This window comes from Ornithodoros turicata, chromosome 5, assembly GCF_037126465.1.
Source record: "Ornithodoros turicata isolate Travis chromosome 5, ASM3712646v1, whole genome shotgun sequence".
NCBI classification, from domain to species: Eukaryota; Metazoa; Arthropoda; class Arachnida; order Ixodida; family Argasidae; genus Ornithodoros; species Ornithodoros turicata.
This window is the reverse complement of record NC_088205.1, coordinates 6,486,322-6,504,125: the sequence shown is the minus strand read 5'-3', so window position 1 is coordinate 6,504,125 and position 17,804 is coordinate 6,486,322. Positions and strand designations below refer to the sequence as shown.

Below are 17,804 nucleotides of genomic sequence, written 5' to 3'. Positions count from 1 at the left end.
TCGTGTTCCTACAGTCGCCCTTTTGTGGATCGACGACCTTGAAAAAGTCCAGAAGAGCCCTTTGGATGAGCTTCCGGCGATGGAGGTTGCCACGAGGATAGAAAATCTCCTCGAGTTCAGGCTTGCCGGTAGGCTGCACAGCTTTCTGCAAGCCTGCGTCTTGCATCCGATGTGGCAATCCATAATCACGTGCTCCTCCTTTTCTGTTTCCCCACAGTGCGGGCATCCAGGGCCGGTTCGGGGTACGGCCGAGCTTGAAGACGTGTGGGCCCGTGTGTAGGCACTGCGAGAACGGATGCGAAGAAGGAGGGAAGCCTCGGCCCTGGAGAGACCACCAGTAGCACAGAGTGGTGGTGCAGATCCGTCTCTCGTGCGCTTGTCAGGGGTGTAGCATCCACACATACCCCCTTCAGCTGTCAAGTTGACGCCGCGCAATCATAATTTAGTTATCTATTTTAATCGGCAGACTACGGCACCGCTATTGCTGTATAGTATACAGGGTGTTCAAAATTAAGCTTTCACGAGCACTACGCAAACACAGCGATGACAGGAAACCGGATGATAACTTTACGCTACTTGTGTAATAAACAGGTGCTGCTAATTATGTAGCACCTGTTTCTTACTCAAGGAACAGAAAAAGTAGCACCAGTTTTCTTTTGTTCGCCTATTTATAAAGTGCTAGTGAAAGCTTAATTTTGAACACCCTGTATGTATACATATGTGTTTGTATGTATCTGTGCAGACATTTACTACTGAGGGAACGGCGAATTTTAAAACTGATTTATTGGCTCAACTGTCTGTCGGAGACTTAGTTGACATCTCATAGAGTCACTGACACTGACAGCTTTTCCCCAGCTGCGCTCCAAGTATACGGCTGGAAATTACTTTTCTTTGGAGAAGAGAATGCGCCAATCGTCGTTTTTTCGTAACTTCCTCTTTTAGTGCATTTTTGTAACGCACTGTTCACTTTTCGTTCACGCACACGCACCCGATTAGCCCCTCGTTTTCCTTTGGATCCCCACTCCTAAATAGTGTGATGGCACGCTTCGTAACAACGGACGCTTATTCCCGAAGGAACCTCGTTTCAATTCTGCTCATTCCGCGAGAAAAGTGTCGTATAGTCCGCGAATTAATCGATATTCCCATTCAAACTGCGAGTGTCTGCATGTACGTGCATTGAGGGTTTGAAGACCTCGTGACGGGCCTAGCTAACGTCGTTTCGGGGCAGGCGTTGCTGAAGAAATTTCATCTCTCGAACGAGAAAGCCCGTGCGAACGCGTGGTAAAAGAAAATGAAGAGGCGTTAAGCGAAATATATATGGACGGACTGTGGAGCGACGACTGTGCTGAGCATTGAGTTTGGGGATAGGCAGAGTAAAGTAGGATGGAGTGGATGTCTTCGTGCTACGACTGAGAAGAAGGGGCATGCACTGCGGTCGTCGGCTCCACGGGTTAAATGCAGCCGAGGAAATTGCAGCGCGGAAAAGAAAAGAAAAAGAGGAACGGAAGAGAGTAAAACAAAAACAAAGAAAACTTGGCGCGGTAGAATGGCAACAAACGCGACAGCTGTTGGCACCGCGATATGCCAGGGGTTGCTTAGCTGGGGGGGGGGGGGGGGGAATCCGAAATGTGCAGATGTACATACCTTACATTAATACTAATGATGACACTATGACACTAGATGACACTGACACTGTCACACAGATGACAATAATATTGTGAAAGTGGGAAACTTCGATGTAAGACCTCGTGCATATAATTTTGCTCTTTTTGTTCTTAATGGGAATTCTGTGTCGGAGCTGCTGCTGCTGGGCTGAGTTTTATGGAGCGTGAACGGCTCGCTGTGGCCATGATGCACCTAACAGAGACTAACAATAAGCTCGCCCCTGGTGAAGAGGGGTTCCTGCGAAGGTAGCATTTCCACCCTTCTCTTCTTCTAGGTGGTGAATGTGTCACCGTCACTGGCGTCCCTCCCTGAAATGTGAATCTCGTTTCCTTTTTGTCGTCCCGCTTTTTCATCTGTATACGTATAGTCACCAATGGGGTTGTGCATATTGACTGTACATATTAGTGTCTAGTGTACATATAAGCACCTACACATACGTTATGCATATATCATCTTGTAGCTATGTACATAAGTTTATAGTTAGTTAATCGCATTGTGCAGCTATTGTATAGTTATTGTATAGCGTATATTGTATTGGAGTAGAGGCAGTCCCAGCAGGGCAACCAGCGCCAATCGCTGATGTTGCTAAATTTTCTTATGACAACAGCAAGACAACATGGTAAGACGTATAGATATGTAGTAGGGACGTGAAGAGACGAGAGGATGCGATAGTGGAGGAAATTTCGCCATAATATATCATCCTACAGGTAGCCGATGATCGCTGCTTGGGGAGAAACCAGGCAGCCATAGAGCTGGGTGAAGCGATAAAAATGGCTGTAATATACAGCGAAATAATGCTGATATACTATGTAGTGATGAAAATGTATATCATAGTAACGATAGCCACAAGGTAGGGTATCAAGTAGATATACTTTAAACGTAGTTCTGTCTTTTTTTTAAATAGAATGTTTTCTTCACATGAGTCTTTCTCTTCTTTCGCCTTTTCGTTCTCTGTCTGACGATGTTTAGTCTATGAGACCTCAGTCACGTTAACGTTGGCAGAGGATGATGAAGATGATGGCAGGAGAAAAAATATGAAGATGTGAGCCCGCTCACCGCGGGATAAGCTACTAACGTTGGCAGAACATTGTTGTCGTTGTTGTTGGCAGAAGGGACTTGATTTTCGCACGGACTTCGGGGAGCACCATATATGCACGCGCCCTCGCAGAAACCCTCGCAATAGCCACTTCTAAAATTTTTTTCCTGACTGCCGAGCAGCGAGAGGAAACGTCGTCAACTTACCCCAACTCCGTAGATGTCCTCACGCCCTGCTCGCCTAGTATCCGTAACGGCGGCCACAATGGGAGGTGGCGGGGGAGGAGGAAGCACCGTCCCGTAACCCGGCGAGTCCGGCGAGTAGTTCCCACCGACGCTGCCATGCACAGTCCAGATGGGAGGCGGTGGAGGTGTCGGTCCGTACGACTGACGGCCCGAACTCCGACCCGTGCCCACGAGGCTCGGGGGATCCGCAACCCCCACACGGGCCATGCTGCCGTGCTCACAGCTCAACTGGCGGAACTCCACGATGCTCGTTTCGACCGGTTCAGCATAGGCACCGCAACATGACAAAGTCGTTCCACTCGGACGAACAGAGAGAAAACAAAGGCGATCACCACTTGCCCGTCCTTCGGAATACGTTCAGACTTTGCAGACACACTTTGGAACTAGTGAACGATAGCCACAAGGTATCCACAACAGAGATTGCGAAACAAAACACTTTCGAAGCGCCAAGTGTACACTGACGTCCTGTTGACCACTCACAGGTGAGCAACGAAGAACACAAGCTCGAACGCGAAAAACCAAACACACGAACACAAACGGCGCGGAGTGACGCGAGCGGATCACATGTGTTCAAAATAACGTTAGCGTGCAGCAACGTTCGCCGGTCGCTCCCGCTGAAGTCAAGCTGGGTTGTGAATCGAAGCTGCTGCACGCGCGCGAACGCTTTCCTGTCGGCTTCTCTTTCGCTTACCTTCTGCTCACCGTCTGGCGCGAGTAAGCGGGCCAATCAGGCAGCTGAAAGGCGAGCCGGCCAATAAGGGTAGGAGTTACGGTTTCGGTGTGGTTCGCTCGAGTGCGCGGCGCGCGCGCGCGCTTTCGTTTCGGTTTTGGATTTCGGTCGCGTGCGTGTGGCTTTGTTTCTCGAAGATGGTGCAGCAGCTTCTTCCGGCTTTTGTGTAATGCGTTTTACTTGGGTGACTCTAGATGACCAGATGAGGCGGATTTGTCTGCTCCTTCTTCTGTTGGAGAGGGTGTACTATTATTTCGGTGCACTGGCACGTGTTGTAGTGAGAGTTTTTCCTCCTACTTATTTCTCCTTTGCGTGTCGCTAGTTGCTTTCGAGGTCGATCTCTTAAAGCGCGCTTTGCCACAGCTACTTTGAGAAAAAGGAAGGCGGCTCGTATGCATGCTGCAAACCAATAATTACGGCAGAAAAAGAGATATATCTTGTTTGCACAGACCTATCCTGCCTTAGAAAATGGTATTTCTCGTTATCGGATGTCCGTGCTGGTTCCACAGTGCGTCTTCCAACCAATAGACGGCGACTCTTCGCGCCATCGACCGGTCAGCTCTTGACGGAGTTTCCTTGCCGGTGTCGTTCCATCTGCTGTTGGTTACAGACGGTCTGCTTTTGACGTACCTTTTTTGTTTGTTTGTCTGTTTCTGACGTTCTCCTATCCCTGAAAGGAAGCGTCACAGACAGTCTTTCTCCGTCTCTAGTTCTTTTTCCATACGCGCCATTTGGATGTTGTCACGCGGGAATCCATCCGAAGCCTTTCGTTTTACGTTTTCGTTAATGCACTTTTGAAGATTCCACCACACACGAGGGCGCTACTGATAATCGATGGTCTCAAGATCGAGAAGTGTTGTGTGCGATGATGTTTCCCGTTATCATCGTCTCCTTCGTCTTCTACTTGGCCTTACGATCGCCATCTGAAGAACGGACGGACGTAGGTTGGCTTCATTTCGTGTTTCCCTTCGCGTTAAAAAATACCGCTTTAACACATTATTTTTGCGATGTGATGTGATTTGATAGAGAAAGACAAAAATGGAAACGTAAGTCACGACGAAGTCAGACTGGCTACCCCAGACCACGTGGCCGCAGTTTGACGAAAAAAAAGGAAAAAAAGAAAACGGAAAAAGAAACCCCGAAAAAATCCAGTAGTTTTGGGGGCGGAAGACAAAAATCCCGAACTAGTGGGAACACTTGTCACAAACGAGGGACTAGAAAGTATCACAAAATGTCAATCGGGTGCGTTTCTTCGAGGAAACGTAAGGAGCGCTTTCAATGCAGCCGCTTGGTGATTGGATGGCTGAGGACCCAGGAGCTTTACAAGGTTAAATGGCCGGGCGTCCATGCTGTCCTGCGACTGTCGGCATACCTGGAGCGCCTGAGGAGGACGTGCTCTGTGTCCTCGACAACATCGCACTCACTACAGTTTGGAGATGGCGACTTGGCCAGTTTGTAGAGCAACCGACCGCTGTACGGGACATTCAGCCGGAGCCTACACTCTAAGAAGAAGAAGAAGAAAAAAAGTAGAATTTCCTTACCAAGCTGGTAGAACAGCGGTAATTCTACCATTTCGGTCCAATCCTCACGTGCGCCTTCTCCTACACGGGTTTAAGCGGCGATCGTCCCTTTCCCTTCCTCCTCTCTCTCTCACGTTTGCTCTAATTTCCTGCCCAAGCTGGTACAACGACAGTTTCTATACCCTATAGTTTGTTTCTACTCTGCAATTATACCCAAAAGGTAAAATTGGTTTGAGCAGAAATGTGGTTGCAATACAGCTCTACCGAGGTGGATACAAAATTCTACTTTTGTTTTCTTAGAGTGTACGCAGGAGGTACGCTGCTTGTCGAGGAAACGACGGAGGTACTTGGAAGCGTAGCTCGATTATAACAGAAATAGTTGCGTCAGCGATCACGCAGCATTTTGATTAACTTGCAGCCTATATCAACTTAACACTTGCCACACGAGCTAATTTAGTGTCAATTTCAATGTGCAATACTTGCTGTTAGTGTCAGTCGTGTGCTGTCACGCGGCATCCTTTAGTGACACTCGGGAGAAAGTGCACTAACGGTTTAGTGAGTTCCCCAAAACTCACTTCGCTTCGGCGAATCGAGTGCGTAGCCTCGACGGCAGGCTGTGTGGTACAGGCAAAAATAGTGAGAAAAAGCGAGGGGACCAGACACCACAATATTTTTAAACAAGTTTTTTTTTTCAGCAACGTGTTTATTTGATTTTAGTACAGTGTGACATTGTGCCGAAAAAAAACAAACAAAAAAAATGTCATTACTCTCGTTAACGGCCTATGAAAACTTCGCGTTCTCGGCGATCCATAGGCGGCGGTGGCCATTTTTGTTGTGGCACATGTTTGAGGCCAATTTGTTTTACGTTGGAAGTTAAGATTTGCAACAATTGTTTCTAAATCAAAGAAAACCATTATCAGAAAGGTATTGTGGCGCTCACCTAAAAATTTTGCCGCCGTTTATTATCTATCGTAATTACCATCATCACTTACTTTAAAGGGATTGGGACACTTTCATACACGTGATTCATTGCATCATGGACGCATTGTACTGCATGTCAGAATACCGAGGAAAAAAGAATTATTCTGCTACGTGCCGTACTTAGCGAGATACAAGCCCTCGAATACACTCCCGAGCGAAGCGCAGACGTCACAGAGCTCATAGTTGCGCCCATTCCCATTGGCAGCCGTGGGCACCGGCCTTCTCGCGCGCTGCCTCACTGGCAGCGGCGAGCGCTGTGACGTCAGAGTCGCATGAGTTTCGGTATTCGCGGTGCCCATTTGCTCCACTTCTATGAGCCTCTTCGCTGTGGAACTTTCAATGCAGGTTCACATCGATACAAAGAACAGTCTATTAAGGCTGAACCGCATGGCACGAAAACCTGACCGAACCGAAATCGGGAGCGAACTTTTTTCTGTACCACCGCATGCTACCGAAATGCACCGCGAATTTCGTCCGAAGACTTCTTGCCTTGGGCAACATCGCCTTTCAACCGTCCAGCTCAATGAGAAAATCCCTGTAGTACTCATAGGGGTAGAAGTCGCACACACTGCAAAGTTGACCCGATTGCTACGTCATCGTTGCTATGGTTCTCCTTCCGGCTGAATATCCATTGGATGCTTCTGCTTTTACACTAAATTAATCCCATGCGACAGGGTATTACTTCACGTGTCCTCCTCAACAGTGCCTATAGTCAACCACCTCAAATAAGGACGGGACTTTCCTCCCCTCACATATAGAAGCAGTGAAATCTGCTTCCACGGACGAGGTACATCTATCCCGCTGTTCTTTTCCCTTCTCGCCGCGGAATATCTGCATGGAATGGAAGGAGGGTGCCGAGATGAATTTCCTTGCACGTTCCAGCCATTGTGTTGGTTCCCCTATATTTGAGCCTTCTTTTCCGTGAGAAGCATCGACCCTGACAAATGAGAATTTCCGTCTGTTCCGATAGGCAGACACGCGTCTCTTTTCCTGTCTCGCTTCTTTTGTGCTACCCATATGTCAGTTATATATATGTATGGATGTGTGTGTCCCTATATATGCTCGTATACAAGAGGTCTATAGAGAGGATGTAAGATGCGTTTTCGATCAAGCTCCGTTGTGCGCCCCGTTGGAAATGATGCACCTACTATTCGTCTCTGCAAGATGCACACGAGCGCTTCGCAGATGTGGAGAGAATGACATCGGTAATCCCGCGCGGGTTGTGCCGTGTTACGAGCGATTCCGCATAATAGGTGCGGTGTGTGCGAGGTAGATAAGGCAGGGTAATATAACGTTTTATATTTAGGTGTTATTTAGGTAATTTACGGTACAGGTAGAAAATGTAAATTATTTCATTTTATAAATAATGAAAACAGAAAACATCCGAAGCTGGCGGTGGTGTCCGGACCAGAAACACAGTAGTTGAGCCTGCGGTGGGTGTAGGATCGCGGTCGCCTAAGATGTATATGCCAGAAACGTTTTCTTCAGAAACGTTGAAAAACAATTGGAAACTTAATGTCATAGAATCTCGCCGTCCGCTCCGCGCAGCACGACGAATTCAGGCAACAATGTGCCGATCAGTTTTGGTCACGTGATCGTGCACGGAAGAAGAATGCCGGCTGGCTTGTTTGGCTGTTGATTTTCGACGTTGACGTGATCTGTAGCTATCGTGCGTTATCCGTTGCCATCCGCTTTTATGTGCATCATGAGTGGCATGACTTGTACTTCAGACGACTGTAAGAGGACATCATTGAAAGGTCCGATTCTCTCGTTTATTTATTTATTTTTTCGCTTTCCGAGAGAGCCGGAATTCCGGAACGCTAAACCAGACTGCCCGTCGAATTAGGCGGTTTCCTAATCAAATTCGCAATGAGCTGCCGAAATCCTGTAGCGTGCACGCACGTTCGATAGGCAGGATTCGAGTTGCTTTCGGATACGGCGTGGTGAGCTGAGGTGCGGTGATTGGCTGATGGCGATCACATCTACGTCAGTCGAAACGTCGGTGACGTCACCGAAAGACACTCGCAAAGGAAAGCGAGAGAGAGAGCAGTTTGAACAGGAACTAGAAGTCTGCTTTCAGAACAAACGTTTTCCATGCTTTATGACCAAAACACGAATGTATTTTGCGAAGGCTGTTTTATCTTGATGGAAGACTTCCCGAAGTCAATATCACACCAAGTTCGATAAGCTTGTCGTCTCACGTTGGTGAAAGAATTTATTACAACAAACGTTACAACGCCGGCGTCGTCTTCAGCAGGTCTAAACGGTGGTTGCACAAGGCAGTCGGTGGTAAAGGAGGAATGCAGTAAAAGAAGACTGGGCACGTGAAAGCCTAGTTACCTGTCAAAAAGGACTCGTTACAAGTTAAGTTACCGTGTGAAAAATGTAACTAACTTAATAACGAAGTTGTTCAGCCTGAAATGTAACTTGCAGTTACTGAGCTACTTACAAAAATAAATAAATAAATAACGGGTTACTTCCAAGTTACTTTGGACACAAAATAGCATTACGCGGGTGCAGCGCGCGTGAGCAGTTGAGTTAGACCTTGAGTTGCCTGCGGAGGAGTGCAACACGCTTAGATCGTTTTCGTACATGTTCAACAATAGACGTCTCCCTGTTTGTAAACAAATGACGTCATAGTGTTCGACAGCGCCACAAATTTGTTGGAATTGAATTACGCTCGGAGCTAGAGGTGAGCAAGGTCGCGCCGGAAAGCCACGGTCTTGAGGGGATTACAATATGGTCCCTTAAAGGGACGCGACCCTCGTCCTGCTTTTCTTTCAGTGGGAGGCAGCGAACAAGTGCCCGTTCGTGGAACCCAGCCCTCTCCTTTCGATTTGTTTCGGTTTCAGTCTGTCTACCAACGTCATTGTGACGTTTCTCTGGTAGAGGTCTATTCGAACGCTATGCATCTTACTCCTTCTGGACGTACAATGCTTCAGCTTCATTTCAATGGCAGCGGTTCTTACATCCTGAACAAAATACTGTCATTGATTGAATATCACGTTTTATGGAAAAAAATGCCACGAAGGAACCGGAGAGAAAGCAAGAAAATATGTGGACGCGAGTGGAAAGCGAGTTAAAAGTAACTTGGAACTTAAGTTACTGTGGCAAAGTTATCTGAAAAAAGAACGAGTTCCTCTAAAAGTTACCACGGCACAAAAGTACCGAGTTAAGTTACAAGTTACAAAAAAAAAAAAAAAAAAGAGAGAGAACTTAGTTACAGTAACGAGTTTCTTGTAACGAGTTACCTCGAACTCTGCGTGAAAGGGTATCGTATCGGTAGCACCCCAGCCCATTTCGTCATTGGTCATCCAGAGGGCACCTGCTTCCACTGTAGAGACGAATAACACCGAGCAAGCATAAGCAACAACTGAACGGACACTTTTTATCCAATGATAATATGGCGGGTGTTGGTTGATCGGATGGCGTTAACGATCACCTCTGAAAGCACGATGAGCCACCCTCGGCAGCTTCCTCTCGCGTATCGTTTTCTGAGTGCTTCCGGTCTATACTGAAACTCACAGTGAGTTTTTCCTTGACGTGCGGATAGTATAACCTTCGAAGTCTTATGGGGACAGGTCGCCTTTCGAGAGCCCAATCTTGAGTGTCTGTTTGAGACATCGGTGCGAGGTCGAGACTCAATGGGCACGTGGTGCCGAAAGGCGATCCGACCCCGGCGCCGGTGACGAAACACGGGTTTCTGATAATTTGCAGTCATCAGAGTGGCCGAAACCTGTGCTTTCTGTGACTGTGCTTCTGTGACCAGTGTTTCTGGAGAATAAAGAGTACGAAAGAGTCGCGCAACGAGTATTGGATCGGCACTCAGAGGCAGAGGTGGTGAACGCGTGAAAGGGGCATGGTGCTTTGCGATTTCTTACATCCCAAGCAGCACAATGTACTGAAAGTCGCGTGCAGTAGGAGTGGACGGGTAGGTGGAAGGCCTTGGACAGACTCGTGAAACTAAAGAACATTAATAAGACACATACCGTCCACCCCTATATTGCACCCGGCTTTCAGTACGTTGGGCTGCTTGGGATCGTCCACTGAATCGGTGAGCGGGCCAGTTGAGAGATTTGAAAGAACCGTCTTGTCTAATCACATCACGTTGGCACCGTCTGTTCGTTGCGTCCTTCGTTATTCATGAGCGAAGGAACGTGAAGTTTACAGTTCCTCCCTCCCTCTCTCCTTCTCAAGAAGGCCGGCAATGCCGAGCGCTCTCTCACTGGCCTCCTCATCAAACGATTTACCCAATCATCGCGGGATATCGTTTCAGGGGACCAATCTGAGTCATGATTACCGCATTGCCCGGCTTCTTGAGAAGGAGAGGAGAGGATCCAGTTCTTTGTGTTGCTATCAAAGTAACGGTATTTTTTATTCCGCGATGAACTTTTTTTTTTCTTTTTTCAGTTTCGTGTCTTTTTCGGCCATAGAAATCACAAGGAGAGAGGGTAAAAGTAAAGCAGGGAAAGAATATAATTGGGGAGAGCAAAGGATTGTACGGAGGCGGTACCTCCTCCCGGCGTCGATGTCCGGGAGGCCCCATGATCGATATTGTGGATTCGGCCGCAGCATTTCCACACGTGAAGAGTGAAGACCAGGCGCGTTCCGCGCCCTGGTATCCAATCCCCCTCTCCCTGTTTGTAAACAAATGACGTCATACTGTTCCACAGCGCCACCAATTTGGTAGAGTTGAACTACGCTCGAAGCTGGGCGAACAAGATCGCGCCCGAAAGCCACAGTCTTGAGGGGATTACGATGGTCCCTGCAAGGGACGCGACCTTCGGTCCTACTTTTCCTTCAACAGGAGGCAGCGAACAAGTGTCCATTCGTGAAACCCTGCCCTCCTTTCCCGATTTGTTTCGGTTTCACTGTGTCTACCAACGTCATGATGACGTTTCTTGGGTAGAGGTCTATCCCAGTCGTGCTTTCTTCCGCTCAGCTCCGTGTGTCATGCCGTGTGCTTTTGTCTGCTCTCATGGCGCCTGCTTGAGAGGGGGGGATATGTTTATTAAGATAAAGAAGGGGGAAAGGTCAGAGTGGCCAAGGCCGACTTGCTATTCCCAAAAAGAAAAAAAAAAGAAAGAAAGAGAACGAGTATCGTGCTGTTTAGCGCTGCGGCATGCGAGAACGATGCACAGAACTCGCAGGAGACACCGTATCTATCTTGGTTGCTGACTTGTTGAGATGCTCCTCTTTGCTGACTTGATTTCTTGTTATTATGAGGATTCTATACTTCCAGCATCCCCAGCGAATGGCAGCATCTTGCATCACGTGACATTTTTGAGCAGCCACACGTTGAACATCCCTTCGAACAACACCATATATTTGCGAAGTGGCAAATAACCGTCAGTATACTGCGTGAACCACGTTGGTTGGTTTGGTGGAACAATAAAACAAAGTGGATAGCTGGGCTGCTCATGAAGATTGAAGAGGAACTTCTGTTTCGAAGTGCGCGTGCGCAGCCACCTGCACACGGCCGCTATGTTGATTTGGGAGAAAACATCCTCTTTCGAGGCTGCTTGTGGTTATGTGCATGTTTTTAGGCTGTGGGGTGAAACCTCGCGGCGTTTCGTACTCGTAATGCCTGGAAAGGCATCCACCCTCTCTGCGTGTCTTTTCTTGGTACCTCGCAACACGACGAGGCTCTGTATGTATTTGTCCTTTCTATGTTGTTCCAGCCTCAGTTCTCTCTTGTTCAACAGTTGCCGCTTGCGTCAATCCCTGTCGTATGAATGTGTGTATGAGTGAGCAAAAATGTAAGAGTGAAAGGAGGATGGGTGAGAGAGAGTGGGCTGGTTTGTCCCTCCAGATGGCGCACCCTTGGAAGTCGCCGAGGAAGTGTGTTAGCTTAGCTCAATTGGTAGAGCCCTAGACCGGCAATCCAGAAGATGTGGGTTCGAGTCCTACAGCTGGCTAACCTTTTCAGTGACTTTCTTGTTTCATCGTTATACGACGTGCCAGTCTGCATGTGCGTCGCCATCATTGCGGAGGGGGAGGGGATATGAAGAAAGAAAGAAAGAAGTCACTGAAAATGTTACCCAGCTGTAGGACTCGAACCCACATCTTCTGAATTGCCTGTCCAGGGCTCTACTGCGGGACGTCCAGGGGGGGGGGGGTTATATGTTTAATGCCGATTTTAAAAAAAATGATTGCCGATTGGATTGTATGATTGGTGGGAGAGCAAAGGACATCATTCGACATTGCATTCGACATTTAAGCAATAAGTAAACCAAGTTAAACCTTCACTAATACCTCATCAGAAGGGTGTGCGACGTGGAATGACATCGGCGAGCAAGTTCGACGCCCAATCTGTTTACTGCGGAGTATGGCAGCGACGGCTATAGTGTGTTGCTAATTGAGACACGACCCCTATACAGAGCACACGCCTGGTTCTCAAAGAATCGTTCGTCAGTCTCTTGCCCTGTTGAACATTAGCCCTCATTTGCGCGAACGACGCTCATTATATCCAGGCACCTTGAAGGGATGCATCTTTCACGTCATTTTTTTTCTTTTTTTTTTTTTACGCTGTGGGCGGCGTCTTGTTGGGGCGGTGCAATCAAAGATTATTTCTTAACTGGACCGGTCATGCTCCCATGCACGTCCAATATGAACAATATGGGATTATTCGCAGCGTGCAAATATCGCCCCCGGACGCGATCTCACGGTCTTGGCGCATTCTTTCCTCCTTATCTCACGCTGGCCGGCTCATTATTTATTTTGCATCCTATATATGCCCGGCCGATTGGAAGCCTCGATACGCTTCCCTTTGTTCGCGCGCAGTCACGTTTATTTTTTTATTTTTTTCTCTCTCGCCGAAGCCTTCGTATTGTTTGGGAAAGAAACGAAAATATTTGACGATGGAAATCATCGAGTGGGAGTGCATACATATAATCTCGTAGAGGTTAAGAATAAAAGGGAACCTATCGTAATATCATGCATGCTGCGGCTTCGTGTCTGGATTAGCTCTGAGATGGGAAAGGTGGAGAGCGTTTAATGCCTCGTATTTTGTACAACAGGGGTCACTGCTCGCTACAGCACTACATGTGGGCGGTATATGTACCTTTGAAGACAAAATGGCGCGAAGGAAGATACGAACAACGGACAGCCCCCCCTCTGGCCATTTTATCTTCAGATGTGAACCCACTTGCCAAATCTGCACTTTCTTTGATTGCGTTGATCACATACTGAAAGGCAGGTTCGGCGAAGGCACAATCGAAAGCTGGAAAAAAAAAATCGACCCGTTGTGAAGTTGGGTCAACTGGTGTTCGTGTCTTTATCCCCTTTTACGTCACGAAATGTTCCAACAGGGGCACATCGCAGTGCCTGTGCACTATCATCATGTTTCGAGCCTCACTAGCAGTCGATTGAAACGGGAGTGTCACGTTTGCAGGCGGCACTAATTTAAAAATATATATATATATATAAAATAAAATAAACGTGACGACATGCTTCAGCAACAAGCCGGACATAACGACTTTACAGCACAAATTAGTCCTAACTCGCGTCTTTCGGTTATGGCACGTCTTTCAGTCATGCCTTTCAGTTATGGCCCAACCAGGACAGTAGATGACGACAATTTGTGCATTTTGAAAATCCTCCACAACTCCCATAGAACTGGACTGAAAACAAAATAATATGGAGTTAATGCGCAACCAATTTCTCACCGAGGCCGTGGGTTTGCTGCTGTTCAAACTACATCCCTTTTTACAGAATGAATTAAAGTCAGCCTATAAGTTCTGCTACTTCCAGACTGAACAGACCTCCAAAAAACGAAGAAAAGGAAGTTACAATTAATCTACTCTGCCCCTCTTCCCCCACGCGCACCATTCCCCGAACTGCTGCAAGTGCAAGGAGAACGCAATGACAAGAAGTAAAATATGGAGGGCAGTACAAGGAACTCGATAAGACATTCCTTGCACACGAGTCTAATACACTGTTTCCATAACAAACTCACTATAAAGTTGCCGAAAACGCTGCGTCTTGGTGTATTTACCAACGTACCGCTGTCGAGATCAATTTGGCTTTTCTTTTTTCTTTCTTGTTTTTTTTTTTTTTTCTAACCCAACCTAACGTAAGTCACGGTCTGCGGAAAGCATGGCAGGTTTCGGAAACTCCTCGGTTCGATTCAGAGCTTAGAATGTGTGAGATTTCGGAGATCACCATGACAATAAAAGACATTTTGTTTCTGTCGTGGTGGTTCATTACGCGATTCAGCACCTTTGCTGACGTGCCTCGTTTTGGGTGCTTAACATTCGCGTGGCATAGTGTCCCTCAAGCGAGGTATCGTTCAGTGAGCAAGACGTATTTTTTCGTCTGGATTAATTTTTGTTTTAAAGTGTAGCAAGCACAGTATTCGGTGAAGATCGCCGCTCTCCGTTGCCACAAGTTAGGAGCGCTTTCACGCATCCTCATCTTTGCACATCGATGAGCCGCTCTTTCGAGGATGAGTCTCGTTTCTGCCTCTTTTTAAACAGCTCTTCGAATTCGTGAGCCTTAGAACTCGCCGTGCGAAAACGCGGTGTCAAGATGGGTCAACCGGTGTTCGTGTCTTTAGCCCCATTTACATTGTACCAACAGGCCCAAGAGGCCCACACCACAGTGCCTGTGCACTATCGTCATGTTCCGAGCCTCAATAGCAGTCGATTGAAACTGGAGTGTCAACTGGAGACGGCACTTACTTCCAAAAGAAAACATGACCACATGCGTCAGCAACAAGCCGGACATAACGACTTTACAGCACAAATTAGTCCTAACTCGCGTCACCCGCCACTTAATTATCGCTCTTTTTACACGCCTAATAAACTCGTAAATTCTTGCTCTCAGAAGCCGACTTAACGAAGTGAATCGTTTTCTTTCGCAGCTTCTTCTGTGCTCGTAAATCATACGCATTGTGCTCGTATGCGGAAAAATTAACGTATCGGGTTTCGCGTCTCCCCTCGAGCATTTTTTTTTTCTGTTATCTTTTAATAAGTGCATCTGATTATGTTTTTTTAGCGCGAGGCCCAGAGGCGTAACCGTAATTTTTAAACGACATCCTTGGCGTGGACTGCCATTAAAGCCGTCGCTTACACGTTGCTTATTAGCGCGAACAAAGTTCAAGTGGGGGCGTGGCGATCGCTCGCTGCACTCGCGTTCTCTCTTACTTCTATTTTCTAGAAAGACGAGGCCGTCATGTTGCCGAAACCGCCCACTTCTCTCCGAGGAACGTAAAAAGAACTTAATAAAAGCACTTTAATAAGGGAGGAAAACAGTGTAACGAGGGTGTAAGTCGGTTAAACGTTTGCAGAAGACTGAACGAGTGTCCAACTGAATTACACTTGATTGCCTTCGCAATTAGCGTCCCATTGTATCTGAGTGCAGGAAGGCATTTCCTGACCGAAGTGTTTTATAAACGGCTATACCTGGAAGAAGTTAAGCGCTGCTTTTGTTTTGTCTCGCGAGGGTTACAAATGTTCAAGTCGGAACATTTGCGATGTCAGGGAATATTGTAGCAAAGTGAGCATCGTTGAACGGGGACAGTCCTCCCTTTTTGCGATCGGAAGTTTTCTTTTCGTTTCCTGTCGGAGCTTCACGCGAGATTTTGTCCCCCCCCCCCTCCATCTCTCTCTCTCTCTCTCTTTCTGTATCTGTGTGTCGTGCAAAACCAGGGTTCCGGAGCGAACCGAAAATCGAAAAGAAACACGTGATGTTTGTGTGAACCGGAACGGAACGAAAACCGAAACAAAATTTTATGCTCCGGAGGGAAACCTAAAATATGTTGATGACGAGAGAACTGATGTTCTGAGGCTGGAACAACATAGAAAGGACAAACACATACGAGGCTTGTATGTATTTGTCCTTTCTATGTTTTAATCCAGCCTCAGAACATCAGTTCTCTCACGTTCAACATTTGCCGCTTGCGTCGATCCCGTCGTATGATTGTGTGTATGAGTGAGAATAATCTAAGAGTGAAAAGAAGATGAGTGAGAGAGAGTGGTTGGTTTGCCGCTTACGATAACGCGCCCTTGGAAGTCGCTGTGGAGGTGTGTTAGCTTAGCTCAATTGGTAGGAGCCCTGGACCGGTAATCCAGAAGATGTGGGTTCGAGTCCTACAGCTGGCTAACCTTTCAGTGACTTTCATCTTTCATCGTAAAACATGTTTTCGGGTTTCGGTTGAAATGGAAGATTGAACTATTTGGCCCTTAATTGTGCGTAACGCAAGACCTCAAGTGCACAGTTGTGCAGTTCTTTCTTCGTTCATTTTCTTTATTTCATATATTGAAAACGTGTGCAGACGAAGCAAGCTCGTACACTATGTGCGAGTTATCGTACACGCGTCAGTACGAGAATGGAAGTATAATTGCATCTAACTTATCAAGTTGCAGTAACCATAATAGTGATGGCGTAATAATACTAATGAAAGTCTAGGACGGAGTCTCGCAGAGGTGATGCCGCTAAACGCACAAAAAAAGTAATGTTCAAATGATGATTAGGTTGATGATGGAAGTAGAGAAAAGAACGAAATAGGATACGTCTCGTACATTTTCCTTCGCATGGCCGATGTTGGTTGGTTGGTTAAACGAAAAATATGAACTGTGCGTTGGCTCAACTGCACATATTAGACATAGCGAAAAAGATAGGGCTATATTCACTGAAACGTGGAAATTGAGAAAAAATAAAAAATGGATATTTCATTCGTTTAGCTGGAAACCCTTTTCAAATAGAAGACTCGCCGAGGAATTTTCACACACACACACACAAACCTGACCCTTCGTATAGGAGCCTCGCAGTCGATCCCGCAAACACACCGCAAAAACAAAAAGAAAGAATAATTATTTCCGTACAGGCCCAACGCTGTTTTCCGAAGAATACGATCAAAACCCAACTATATGGTCTTCCACGTATGTTTGATTTACCACGAGGGACTCCCGCAACTCAACGAATCACGCGGCGCAACTAATGACCCGCGCACTTATACCCTGTACCAAGAACCACGTCGAAGGGAATGCTATCACGTATGAACCTGAGACAGCTGTCACGGCGTCCTCCTATTTGTGTGCGCGACCATATACTGCGCGCTGTCGTCCTTATCCTATGGGACATGGACATCGCTTGGACCAGAATCGCTGAGCCGATTCTTTGCCAGAGTCCACTCTCGCTGAGTCTGTCCTTCGGGAATGCACATTTATAGACCGAGAGCGCTTATTTTGTTCCTCTTGTTGCGATTCTATTCATACCGACAAGGGGACACGCTCTGCGACAGGATAAGTTGCCCAGACCGTTCTAGAGTATGGGGACTGCATGGGCGCAAGTTAAATGTGTCAGCTTTGACATGTTTTTTTAAAAAAATGAAGATACCGGTGGGATAATCGCTTTTCTTATTTTCTCACTGACTGTTATAATGACGCTTTAATATTTGCTGAACGAAGATGTGTCTTAGAGTTTGAAATTGTGGCAATCGCAGACGGCAGACGCCATTTATAAGCGTGAACTGCCCGATGTCGCGTCGATTAGTAACTTTCCAACCGGCACTACATCTTGACCCAATATTGGCTGGGTATATGACCACACTGGTCGAATATTGGGGAGTTCAAGAGTTGTACTTGCACGTAACTTCATTTTCATATTTCACATCTCATGTTTCG

The 17,804-nt window shown here is 46.9% G+C and overlaps 2 protein-coding genes across 7 annotated transcripts in view; one reads left to right on the top strand and one right to left on the bottom strand.

Annotated features, from left to right (window-relative positions):
* Positions 1-3,592, bottom strand: part of LOC135393832 (uncharacterized) — a 260,444-nt gene extending 256,852 nt beyond the window's left edge. For both annotated transcript variants that reach the window (XM_064624130.1, XM_064624131.1), the window contains exon 1: positions 2,908-3,592. In XM_064624130.1, coding sequence (XP_064480200.1) covers positions 2,908-3,153 — 246 coding nt within the window. In that variant the 5' untranslated portion in view covers positions 3,154-3,592. The remainder of the gene's footprint in view (positions 1-2,907) is intronic.
* LOC135393833 (uncharacterized) overlaps positions 1-17,804 on the top strand; it is a 366,589-nt gene that overhangs the window by 251,804 nt on the left and 96,981 nt on the right. The gene's annotated exons all lie outside the window — the stretch shown is intronic.